The sequence below is a fragment of the Myotis myotis genome, unplaced genomic scaffold (genome assembly GCF_014108235.1).
Source record: "Myotis myotis isolate mMyoMyo1 unplaced genomic scaffold, mMyoMyo1.p scaffold_m19_p_1, whole genome shotgun sequence".
Taxonomy (NCBI): Eukaryota; Metazoa; Chordata; class Mammalia; order Chiroptera; family Vespertilionidae; genus Myotis; species Myotis myotis.
The window spans coordinates 132294438-132307080 of record NW_023416313.1 but is presented as its reverse complement, the minus strand read 5'-3'; the positions used below and the strand labels follow the sequence as shown (position 1 = coordinate 132307080).

The 12643-nt window shown below is 43.2% G+C and overlaps 1 protein-coding gene across 7 annotated transcripts in view; it reads right to left on the bottom strand.

Annotated features, from left to right (window-relative positions):
• MCM10 (minichromosome maintenance 10 replication initiation factor) overlaps positions 1 to 12643 on the bottom strand; it is a 41158-nt gene that overhangs the window by 22449 nt on the left and 6066 nt on the right. For 6 of the 7 annotated variants that reach the window (XM_036352584.1, XM_036352607.1, XM_036352600.1 and 3 more), the window contains exons 3-7: positions 6076 to 6414; positions 5196 to 5297; positions 4917 to 5057; positions 2918 to 3089; positions 246 to 411 (exon numbers count right to left, since the gene is read on the bottom strand). In XM_036352584.1, the coding sequence (XP_036208477.1) occupies positions 246 to 411; positions 2918 to 3089; positions 4917 to 5057; positions 5196 to 5297; positions 6076 to 6414 (920 nt within the window). The remainder of the gene's footprint in view (positions 1 to 245; positions 412 to 2917; positions 3090 to 4916; positions 5058 to 5195; positions 5298 to 6075; positions 6415 to 12643) is intronic. The other variant, XM_036352593.1, reaches the window with a different exon arrangement.

The following is a 12643-nucleotide window of genomic DNA, read 5'->3' as shown; positions in this document are numbered from 1 at the left end:
AATAAACTGATAAACAAAATAGGTCCAGAGGTATGGATGCATGGAATGGAATGACAGGTATGAGGGGAGGGGGGTCAGGGAGATGAAAAAAGATTAACCCAAAAAACATATATGCATATATGCAAAACCCAGGATACAGACAATAGTGCAGTGCAGTGCAGGCAGGGTGGAGGGGAGCAAAAAGGGGGAAAATGGGGGACATATGTAATACTGTTAATAAAAAATAAATAAATAAAATGGCTCACACTGTTACAGCTCTGCGGAGTGACTTTCTTCAATATAACCCCAAATGTTACCCAGTCTACTTCTTCTAGCTTTTCACTTGCCATCTTTTCCTTGAGCTGAGACAGTCTGATCAGTTTTCGACCTGTCATTTTCTTGTTCATTTCTGTGGAGGACACTCGAGGCCGTCTGCGTCAAGAAATCAGCAATTAGTAGACCATCTATAACCTTAACGTGCAAACAGACTGAACAGCGGAACAACTGAACAACCGGTCACTATGACGTGCGCTGACCACTATAGGGGGTGCGCGCGGAACATGGTGGGTGTCGGCCGCAGTGGGATGGTGAACAGGTGAGCAGGGGCACCAGTTGCTGTCATTGGGGCGAGCCTCTTGTGGTTACTGAAAATTCTTTGCTCCCTTGTGCTGTGGTCCCGCCTGGCACTCACACCCACTGATGGCTCTGGAGCTGCCACTTGCACCCACTGCCAGTGCTGGCCCCGCTTGCACCTGCTGCTAGCGCCAGCCCCAATCACTCCATGCTGTCAGTGGGTGTGAGCAGGGGCCGGCGCTGTCAGCACATGGGAGTGGTGAGAGCGGGAGCGGGGCTGCCAGCAGATAGGGAACCTGGGGCCATGGTGGGAGGGGCTGGGCGGGGACACAGGGGATGGGCCGAGACCCGCTCCTGTGCCCACCACAGCCTCCCGGCCCACAGTTCCTCTCAAGGTGCATGAAGTCGTGCACTGGGCCCCTAGTCTGTCTGCCTCCCTCCCCCCCCCCCACACACACATATGCCTTTCGACCCATAGCTGTGACACTCACTGATCACCAGGGGGCAGACGCTTAACGCACAGGCATGGAAACATGGAACAGACTGATGAATCTCAGAGGGAAGCAGGGAGGAGGGAGGTGGGAAGAAATTAACCAAAGATCTTATATACATACTAGTGGCGCGGTGCACTGGTGGGGTCCCTCGGCCTAGACTGTGGGGATCAGGCTGAAACCAGTAGTCTGATATCCCTGCACCGGGCCTCTAATAAAAGTGTTAACTCTAGCTTCAATTAATATATTCTTGTTTCTAATGACTGGCTAAAATTTGGTGAATTTGCAAATTATCTCTCTAGTAAATATTAGTATCTGCTCCATGTTTGATTACATTATATATTCAAGGACAAGAGAAAAAACACAAATAAATGTGCCTTTGACTCTTTCAGTAGTCTTCTAGAATAGAAAGTCCTAGAGCAGTGATGGTGAACCTGTGACACGCGTGTCAGAGGTGACATGCGAACTCATTTTTTTGGTTGATTTTTCTTTGTTAAATGGCGTTTAAATATATAAAATAAATATCAAAAATATAAGTCTTTGTTTTACTATGGCTGCAAATATCAAAAAATTTCTGTATGTGACACAGCACCAGAGTTAAGTTCGGGTTTTTCAAAATGCTGACAAGCTGAGCTCAAAAGGTTCGCCATCACTGTCTAGAGCTAAGTCTGAATAATGAATAATATTCAGGAGAAATCCTTTTCTTTGCCTGATTTGTGTGCGTTAATATGCTACCATCAGATTACTATTCTTCAGAGTATTTTTAAGCTCTGAGGTTCACGTATTACAATTACAGGGACTCAAACAATTCTGCACTCCCTTAAATTTGTAGGCCACTGAGAAGCTCTGGCTGAGTAATTTCAACTTTGTCTACCTCCATTCAATTCCCACATGCATTACACTTGCATCAGCAACATCTTTCATTATCCACCAGGAGTGTCACCTGGGAGCTTGCTGGGGCAGGCAGTATCATCTCAAGAAGGTCATGTTTACCTTGAAAAAGACGCTAAAGCTACTTAAGGAGCTTTACTGTATTCCATCCCTCAGCCTCCATCTCAACCATAATTAAAACATTGACTTTTATTGATTTGGAGTACTACTGAGTTTTCACAATACACGCCCACTGTATTACTCTATATACAGTAGCATACTGCAGAATGGCAGCTTGTTTTTCCCCAGCTCAATAATATACAATTCAAGAGCTTGGTAGTTTTAGTTTAGATCGACAAGGTTTAAGTGTTCTAGAGGGGGTGCACTTGGCCAATCAGGACTGAACTAAGAGCAATCTGGTCTCAGAGTAAAGATTACCGCTCCACCCTGGGCTTTAAGAGAAGTAATGATGGAGATGCAATGGAGTAGGGGCATAGAGCACAGAGGATTTTTAAAAGTCTACACTTTCCACTGAACTGATCCTGGGATTTAATCCTATTTTAATTGAGTATCTTAGTTTTTCCACATAACAGATGCAAAGAATATAAATTTACCTTAAAGGTTATTAAAAAAAAAGGAGCACAGCTATTTTTCTTAACATCAATTACAAGATACTATTATCCTGGTTAAACTGTATGTATCTTTATGTATTTCAAAACAGTTTCTATCACTGTTTCTTTCTGTCAGTTTCTGATTAAATATAATTTCACATCTATCTATTTACCTATCTATCCATCCAAGCAAAAGTCTTCCTTAAATACTTCATATGCAAATGTACTGAATCACAACCAGTGCTCAATGCCAAGTTTTGTCAAGTTCCAGAGTTATTGGTGTTATGTGGATCTGCTGTACAAATATACTATTTCTAAAAGGCTCAGTCCTCAGACAGAAGGACGAGGCATCTGGCAGGGCATGTGATCAGTGAGGAGCTGTCAGTTACTGACCTGAGCCTCAGGCCAGAGAAGGCTTCCATAGAGACCGGCTGAGCTATGTCCCCAGAACTCCTGGCGGCCTCCACACCCTTATCTCTAGTCATCCAATTAGGTTTGTTCCCAGGTGTCATTCGGAGTGGTTGGGAGGGTGCACATATCATCTTTGAAGGTGAGCTTTTGGGCTCTAGAAAATTAACATAAAAATTAAATGAAAAGAAATCCACACTGATAACTACATTTTTAAGAGAATTGTTCTTTTTTTATCCACCACACAATAATCAAATATTGAGAAAACAAAGGAAGCCCACAAGATCATTTCTGTACTACCCTCAAATCTCTGTAATGATGAAAATGTTTGATACTGGTGCTGTCTAATACGGCAGCCACTGATTACTTATAACTGACTATTGTTTCTAAGGAAATGAATGTCTAACTTAGTTAAATTTAAATAGTGGCATGTGGCTAGTGACTGCTATATTAGATAGTGCCAATTTAAAACACCGTTCCTTGCCTGGCCAATGGTTAAGGATCAACCTATGAACCAGGAGATCACAGTTTGATTCCTGGTCAGGACACATGCCCAGGTTGCGGACTTGATTCCCGGTAGGGATTGTGCAGGAGGCAGCCAAACAATTATTATCTTTCATCATTGATGTTTCTATCTCTCTCTCCCTCTCTGAAATTAAAAGAAAAAAAAAATATATATATATATTTAAAACAAACAAACAAACAAACAAACAAACCCAAAACATCATTCTTCTGCAAAGACATTTATTGAGTATTCACTGTGGTAGATTTTATGAGGGAGCAAGAGCTCTCCTTCAGAATTCCATAATTAGTGGATATTTGTGCACAGATCAAATCCCACCGGAAGAAAACCCAAAGTTAGCTTCTTTTCTTGTTTGTTTCATTTCATTTCAACCCATTCAATTTCATTCGTGGGGTAAGGGGATTTGGGGAGGATCAAGGTATTCTACTGACATGGTTATTTTTCCTATTTTAGAAGTATTTGATAGTTCTCCTCAAGGTCAGAAAGTTTGAGTATTTTCCTTAATAAAATATCATTTTCTCTTCAATCAGATTTTTGTTTACCCTCTGGATCACTGCTCCCAAACTAGGGGCCAGGGCAACCCTGAACTTTAGGATCTCTAGAAACCATGTCCCACCCCTCAAAACTGAATTCTGGAAGTTACCTAATGAAATACCTTAGTAATGCCAAAGGTCCTAAAGGGATGGACACTACTCATAAATAGATATGTAAAGTATAAATCTGTTGTCAAATAAATATGAACACTCAGAGGCTGCAACTATTCCCTACTATTGTCCCATATATCAATGCTATTCAAAAGGGCCTTTTTAATCTCCCGTGGTCAAAAAAATACTGCTTACTCTCAGCTATGTTATCTACAGACCATTTTGTCTTCCAAATAATAATCACTTTGGGCAAACTGAGGCAATACAACAAAATCAATACAAAGAGCTTATAAATCTCTTTCATTTTATTGTGTGTGTATATATGTGTGTGCTGAAATAGGCTTTTATTTGAATACTATTCCAGACTACTGGCAAGGAAAATTTTTCTAAAGAATGGACCTTCTAATTTAATACAACCTAACTTCAAATAAAACCTGATTACTTTATAAGAGAATCTGTGCCTCATTCTGACAAGTCAAAAGACTGAATCTCTAGATTGCTAGCATGAGATCCAGTGGTTAGTTTTTACTATAGTTCAAGTCAACTACAAGACTTGGTGTTATGTAGTTTTTTTTAAAACAGAGTTAAAAAAAAATTCAACCCATGAAATGTTTAGGACATACCTACTCTCTACCTAAAAATTTTCTAAGCATTTTGAGATGTAGAGAAAGAGTACGTAATAGAGTATATGCTTTCCATTCTCAAGAAACTTTTCTCAGGGGGCAGATGAAACACACACACACACACACGATAGTGCCAAAATATATTTTCAACAGAATCAGAGTAGTGAGAAACCAGGAGGCCTTGAATACTACACCTGCAGGTGAAACTTTTGGTGTCCGAGCCACTCGCTTGGTTTTTGGTAGAGTAGGGACATCAAGCTCTTCAGCAAAGCATGTTGACTCCTGAATTCTCTGAACTTTCTTCTCTTTAAGAGGGGGGCGTGGAGACTTCTCTACTTGATTAAAAGTAAAAGAAATTAGTAATGAGTTTAGAAAGGGGCTCAGGAGCAGTTTTACCAGGAATTGGATGCAGAAATGTTATAATTTCTTAATATGAGAAATGCATACTATTACTAGAATTACAGTCTGATTACCAGATTTATGTGGACAAGCTGGACTTGCAGGCTGTTTAATTGTCGCCATTTTTAGCTGTTCTTGTAAGGACTTCATTTGCTCTTGCAACTTCCTTAACTCATCTAGGGGAAAAAATATTGACTTAAGAAGCAAACCAGAAGAAATATTATACATGACAAAAGTGCTGGAATTATTTTTGGTGTCCACCCATCTTCCCCCCAAACCTCAAGACCCACAATATAATCACATACTAAGAACTCAGTTAACTTTTACACTTCGAAGGGGTCCCTTTAGAGAAATAAACTTATTTCCAGTAATCAAGCCTCTAATACCAAAGCCAGTTATGAATTTGTACTACTGACAGATATCATAGATACCTATCTATAGTTAAGTTTTTAGGAATCAAAACATTAATTTCACAGAATATCATAATACAACAAATGCTTGGTCCTGTATCAGAAGAAACTGCCAACCACAGAATTTTATTATAATTTAAAAATATAAGAGAAGATGCCAGGAATAAGAAAAGTACACTCCTCAAAGCTTCTGTTCAGAAATGGTCTCCTGCTCAAATAGAATGTGCAATAGCTTTTATAGTCTCGTCTGGCTCCATTTGCATATAACTTCCAAAGTAATTTTTTTTGTAATAAGCATAAAAAGTGTTAGAGTCACCCTGTGAATTACCAACTATAGTTGGCTGTCCCTGATACATATATACGTTGCTGGCTGGCTATTGCTTTGTATGCTGAAATGCTGGCCTTAAATGTTTGATATACTAACTCAGACAATTTTTTTTTTTACAAATCATTTATCTCCACTCTTGACTCAACAGTTATCTTAATGAAAACTGTCAGACTGGTGGTCTTCTTCTAGTCTAGAGAAAGCAAGTAGTTAGGGCACCTTGTAACTCTTGATTAGTTTTCCCTTGATTGGGAGCAAGAGCGGGGAGGGCTCTGTTTTTAGTTGATTGTAATGCAGGAACTTCTTCATCTGATAAGTCCTCCGTATCTCCAAAGAGAGTAGCCAAATTTTCCTTTTGGTCTTGAGTCTTTTCCACTTCCCCATCATCAGCCTCCTCTGTGTAAGATTCACCGTCACCATCAGCATCGAAGAGCTCATCAAATGTATCAGGTTTACCATCATCCTGGATGGAAGGGTGGCTCTCTTCCGAATGACAATCCAAGGCTGACTCATTCTCTTCCAGTAGTGAAGTCAGCAGGGACAATTCATCTTCACCCACTAGGGGAAAAAGAAGAAAAAGGAGAGAAAATAAGCCTACCTGAGAAGAACTGCTAATGAAAGCATAGTTAATTAAAACATTCAACATTCATAACACAATTAAAATGACTATATTTAATCAATTTTCCTGGTATAATCACTGGTCTTATCTCCACCTTCTCTCTTCCCAAGTGCTTCTCGGAGGGCTCTGGGCTAAGGAAGAAGGGGCCAATATCTGCTTAGTAATCACACTGGGCCAATCACTACGCTAGATCTTTTTCCCTACACTACATCAGCTAATGAGACAACTTCCTGCATACCAACTTCAACCCACAAGGGAGTTAACTGAAAAACACACTAAACATATATTTAGGCCCTAGATGTATATATTCCCCTAGTTTTTTTAAAAAATATTTTTTAAAATATATTTTTTATTGATTTCAGAGAGGAAGGGAGAGGGAGAGATAGAAACATCAATGATGAGTGCTGGAGTCCATTCATTGTCTTTACTGGCTGAGTTTAGACAGAGATCTCCCCAAAAAGGCTAGTAACCTTTGAAGTTCTAGTAAAGGTCAGAACTGTGAACTACCCAGTTAATTTAAGTAATAATAGTTGAAGCATCTCCACCTTAGTTCACTTAATTCCTTAGGTACTTATGTAGATCTTTGTTGATTGTTGTTGATCAGATACTCCTGGAGATCTGTTGATGAGCTAATCAGATACTCTGCCTATTCCTGAAAATTGTCTGCTGATGTGTGTCATTAAAACCTCCTTACCCTAAGGGCTACTCCAGATGAATAAAAGCTTGGTGAGACCTGAGCACGGAGGGGAAGTCTTTCCGGACTTGCCCGCCTGGTCCCCCGGTATTGCAAAATTATCTCGTGTCTCTTTCTTTCATTTGTTGTGTGGCTCTTCTTTCAGATACTGAACCCTACTCCACGCGGGTCGTGGAAGGAATCACTCAGCATCTGGCGCCCGACGGGTAATCTGGAAGTGCAGGTCTCGCTGGAGCGAGAAAAGGAAGTTTTCACCGAGAAGGTGTGGATAACTCACCGAAAAAAGGTGAGGGGAATCTACCGCATGCAAAAGCCCAGGATTGACTACAGAAGCCCAGGTCTGTAAGTACACTGGGAATGTTTTCTTAACCAGGCTAACAAACGGGGAAGTCTTTCCGGACTTGCCCGCCTGGTCCCCCGGTATTGCAAAATTATCTCGTGTCTCTTTCTTTCATTTGTTGTGCGGCTCTTCTTTCAGATACCGAACCCTACTCCACGCGGGTCGTGGAAGGAATCACTCAGCAGATGAGAATCATCGATCACCTGCCTCCTGCATGTCCCCCACCAGGGATCAAGCCCGCAACCTGGGCATGTGCACTGACCGGGAACTGAGCTGTGATTTCCTGGTTCATAGGTTGATGCTCACCCACTGAACCACACTGGCAGGCTATTTCTCCAGTTTTTAATTGTTTGAGCAATTTTTAAAAAATACAGACAGGTACATAAAATGTACTCATATCCTGCTCAGCCAGTGTGGCTCAGTGTCGACCTATGAACCAGGAGGCCAGTTTGATTCCCAGTCAGGGCACATGATGGGTTTGCAGGCTCGACGCCCACTGATGTTTCTATCTTTTTCCCTCTCCCTTCCTCTTTGAAATCAATATATATATATATATATATATATATATATATATATATAGACATATATCTATATATATCTTTAAAAATACTCATATTCCATCAGCTAGAATTAGCCACCACTAACATTTTGTCAGGTTTTCTTTTGGCCTTTACATTAAATTTTTAAAAGCTTAAAACAGGGGTGGGCAAACTTTTTGACTCGAGGGCCACAATGGGTTCTTAAACTGGACCGGAGGGCCGGAACAAAAGCATGGATGGAGTGTTTGTGTGAACTAATACATGTTAACACTGCTGCTAGTGAAGGAGCGGAGGGGAGAGCAAGAGAACCCTCCGCTCTTTCGGCTCCGCGGGCCGGATAGAACAGCCGAACGGGCCTGTAGTTTGCCCACGGCTGGCTTAAAACAAAACATAACAAAAAAACTCAAGCCAAATCTTATTCCAACTCCATATCACTACCTCCAGGCCCCACTACAACCACTATCATAATTTTGGTATATCATTCTAGTCAATTTTTCAAACTTTTAACAAATATATAGGTACTTGTAAGTAATACACAGTATTTGGTTGTCTTACAAATATCTATATAAATTACTTCATACTATATGTATTACCCTGTATCCTGTTTTCCTTCAGGATTCAGAAAGATTGCATGTAAGACTGATCCAAATCAAAACATATACTTACTTCTTTCAATTGCTGTTCAGTAGTCTACGATAAGAATGAGTCACATTTTATTAATTCACTTTCCAATAAAGAACATATGAGCTATTTCCAATATTTTCACACTACAAAGTATGCTATAATCATGCATACACCTTGTACATGTGTGAAAGTTCCTTGGAAATACATATCAAATGTGAAAGTCCTGGATTGTTGGGAATGCACATTTTCCAAATTTACTTGATACTGCCAAATCGTTCTCCAAGTGGTTGTACTCTCACTAGCACTGTACTCAAGTACCATTTCTCCCTACCCCCTCACTAAATCTGATAGATCACCTAAGATATTTTGCCAATCCGCTGGATGATTTTAAAAGGCAGGTGGCTTATTGTTTTGATTTGCATTTCTAGGATTACTAGTTGAGGTAAATTCTTGCTTATGGTAACTGGCCAGTGGATTTCTTCTTTTTTTGATTTGTCTATTTTCTTTGCTCATTTCCCCCCCTATTCAGGCATTATTCCTTTATGAAATCAGAAGCATTTGAAGCAAAAACATTAAGGCTATTTCACTCCCTCACTGGAAAGACAGGAGCTGAAGTCCAGACAGGGCAGGGGCCTGCTCAGGGGCCTGTGGTGAAATAGGTCAGCACAGGAGTCTGGGCTAGGATGGAGAGCTCTAGATCAGGAAATCAGTATCCTTTCTACTGCTCTACACTCCCATACCAGATGGGAAAGAGCCAACAGCCAAATTTAAGGCCTAGAATCTAATGAAAGGATCTGAAGCTTAAAGTCAGAGGTTGTAAAACAATTAGTTTTGAATGCTTAGTCCGCAGACTCTAGGAGTACAGGGTGCAGCAAGAGAGAAGAGGCATTCGGGTTCCCTGTGCTCCAGGTGAGATGGTCACATCCTGGCAAGGGAGCCTCTCTCTTGCTACTAGCTGCTGTAGAGAGCGCCCCCCAAGAAGAGGCCTTGATCCACACCACTGGGAGTCACGAGTGAAATATGTTACCTTGTGGCTCCATACTCTTGGCCTTGAACTCACCTTCTTTCATGAGAGAAGTCAGACTAATCCATGATGCCACTATCCCAGGTTACCTCAGTCACCACCAAAAATCATGTTTTCCTGATGTTATGTTGACCCATCTTCCTGCCTTCTTACTCACAGACCTCTGGGATCTGCTATCTGGGACTCAGAATCTACTACCAGCAAGTTTCTCTACACACTCAGTGGCTGTTAGAAATCAAGCTGCCCCTTGAGTGGGATTTGTTTAACTGCACACACCTCATATTCCAAATGCTGGAACACTCTCCAGCACACACCAGGCATCCTATCTAATAAAAGCCCAATATGCAAATTGTCCCCTTGACCGAGAGTTCAGCTGGGAGTTCAACTGTTCGCTATGACATGCGCTGACCACCAGGGGGTGGCGCGGAACATGGTGGGCGCTGGCGATGGGGCGTTGGCAGTGGGCGGCAGTGAAGGTACTGCTGGCCCCGATGGGCCCTGAGGAGAGCAGCACCATGGTTGGATGGTAGAGCAGGTGAGTGGGCAGCGCTAGGCGAAGGCGGTGCAAGAGGGGGCCCAATTGCCCACAGACGGCGACCAGTGGCCGGCAGGCCCTGATGGCCTGATCGGGGCTGGGCCCAGAGCTGGGATGGGGAACTGGGGGTGGGTGGCAGCAACCAACCTCCTGTGGTGCCCGGGTGGGGGGCCTGTGACCTCTCACTAGCTACCTGGGGGCAGGGGTGACGGGACAGAGGTGCAGTGAGAATGTGGGGTGTCCACTGAGCTCACGCTCACTCCCCCTGCTACCCTCCCCTGGGACGCCAGGGCTCATGTGCCAGGGAAGCCCCTGTGCCCAGGCACCAGGTACCCGCGAGGACCCCGCCCCGCACCCGCATGGCCTCTTCCGGGTGAGCAGGGCCACAGCCGCAGGGTCCACAGGGGCCGGTTGGGCTCCCTGTGGGTTTGTGCAGGAGCCGGTCTGCGAGGCCAGCTGGGAGAGAGTGCGCTGCCCACCAGGCTTCCATGCGGCACTGCTGGGCGGCCTAGAGGCTCATGCTGTGCCTCGGCCCACGGTGTCTGGCCGTACTCACCACATCTCTGTGTGGGGACTTGAGCGCTGTGACTCAGGTGGAAGAGAGCGCACGCGGGGGCCTGGGGGCCCAGGTGCTGCCCAGGGCCCAGAGGTCAGCTGGGACCTGCCCTTCCACACAAGATGCTCATGCTTCTATCACCTGCCAAGCCTAGGGACGGCACCCGTGCATGACTGTTGTGCACTGGGCCTCTAGTGTAATAAATATTTGGTAATCAACTCAAGGGCCCTGATGTCTTCTTGCTTATCACTGTCACTCTGGAACTATTAACCTTTCTTCAAAACCACACAATATGACATCAGATTTTTTTTCATCAAGAAGCCCTTCTGGTTGCTGTCATTTATTAACTTCCCTTGGGATTCCTCCTACTTCCCCTCCATCTTTTTGGTTTTATTTTGTTAATCCTCACCCAACGGTATTTTTTTTTTTTTTTTTTAGAGAAAGTGGAAAGGAGAGATGGATGGAGAGAGGAAGGGAGAGCAAAGAGAGAGAAACATCGATGTGAGAGAGACCCATAGATTGGTTGCCTCCTGCTGGGGTCAAACTTGCAACCACCATATATGGTCTTGACTGGGAATCTAACCTGGGGTGTGCCCGGCCAATGCTCTAACCACTGAGCATTGGAGCCAGGAGCCAGGGCCCCTCCATCTTTATTAAGAAGTACAATCCATCGACCTGCCTACAATATTTTTAATATCCCTCATACTCCATTCCTTTAGTCCCCACTGTGGATCCATGTTCCATCATTATAATCACTGCCTTCTAACAACTCTTCATTCCCTCGCTTCTCTTGCATGCCCTCAGGTTCCTTGACAAAAATCTTTCCTTTTCTATAGTGGCATGTGTTGTTATTAAAAAAAATACAAAAGTGCCTTGGCTGGTGTGGCTCAGTTGGTTAGAGTATTATCCTATGCACCAAAAGGTCTCCGGTTCAATTCCAATCAGGGCACATGCCCAGGCTGCAGGTTTCATCCCTGGTCAGGGTGTGTGTGAGAGACAACCCATCAATGTTTCTCTCTAATATTGATATTTCTCTTTTTCTCCCCCTCTCCCTCTAAAATCAATAAAAAAAAAAATCCTCGGGTGAGTATTAAAAAAAAAAAATATATACACATATATACACGTACACCCACCCACACACACACAGTGGTACAAAAGTTATATTTCAAGTCTAATTCAGTTCTAAAGGTCTGTGATAACCTAATAGTACACTCCTGATTACAATCAAGTTATACAGGTTAAATGGTGTCTTTTCCTACTCTAAGAGTACATTATTTTTTTTATAATCACCTTATAGTCAATTTTATTATTCACTAGAGGCCCAGCGCGCGAAATCACACGAGACCCAGACCTGCTCCACTGGCATGACCCCACACCCACTGCACTGGCGGGACCCCAGAACCGCCACACCGCGAGACCCGCGCCGCGAGACCCATCAATGCACTGCCTCGTGATCGGTCATTTGGTCGTTAAGGCCATTGGCCTTTTATAATAGACTAGAAGCCCGGTACACAAAATTCGTACACTGGGGGGGGGAGGGGTCCCCTCAGCCCAGTCTGCCCCCTTTAGGTCTGGGAGCCCTCAGGAGATGTCCTCTGTAGGAGGCAACCAGGCTGCTCAGGGAAAGGCACCACCCGCATCACTCCGCTGGGGCTGCCACTGCTGGCCGCCACGGTGTTTTCATCAACACGGACTGCAGTCCCTTCACCACAAAAAAATGACAACTTTCTTTATGCATTTTCAAGATGTCTCTTTTATAGAATATGACATTTCTTTCTTTCTTTTTTTTTTTTTTTATCCTCACCTGAGGATATTTTTCCACTGATTTTTAGAGAGCATAGAAGAGAGAGGGAAAG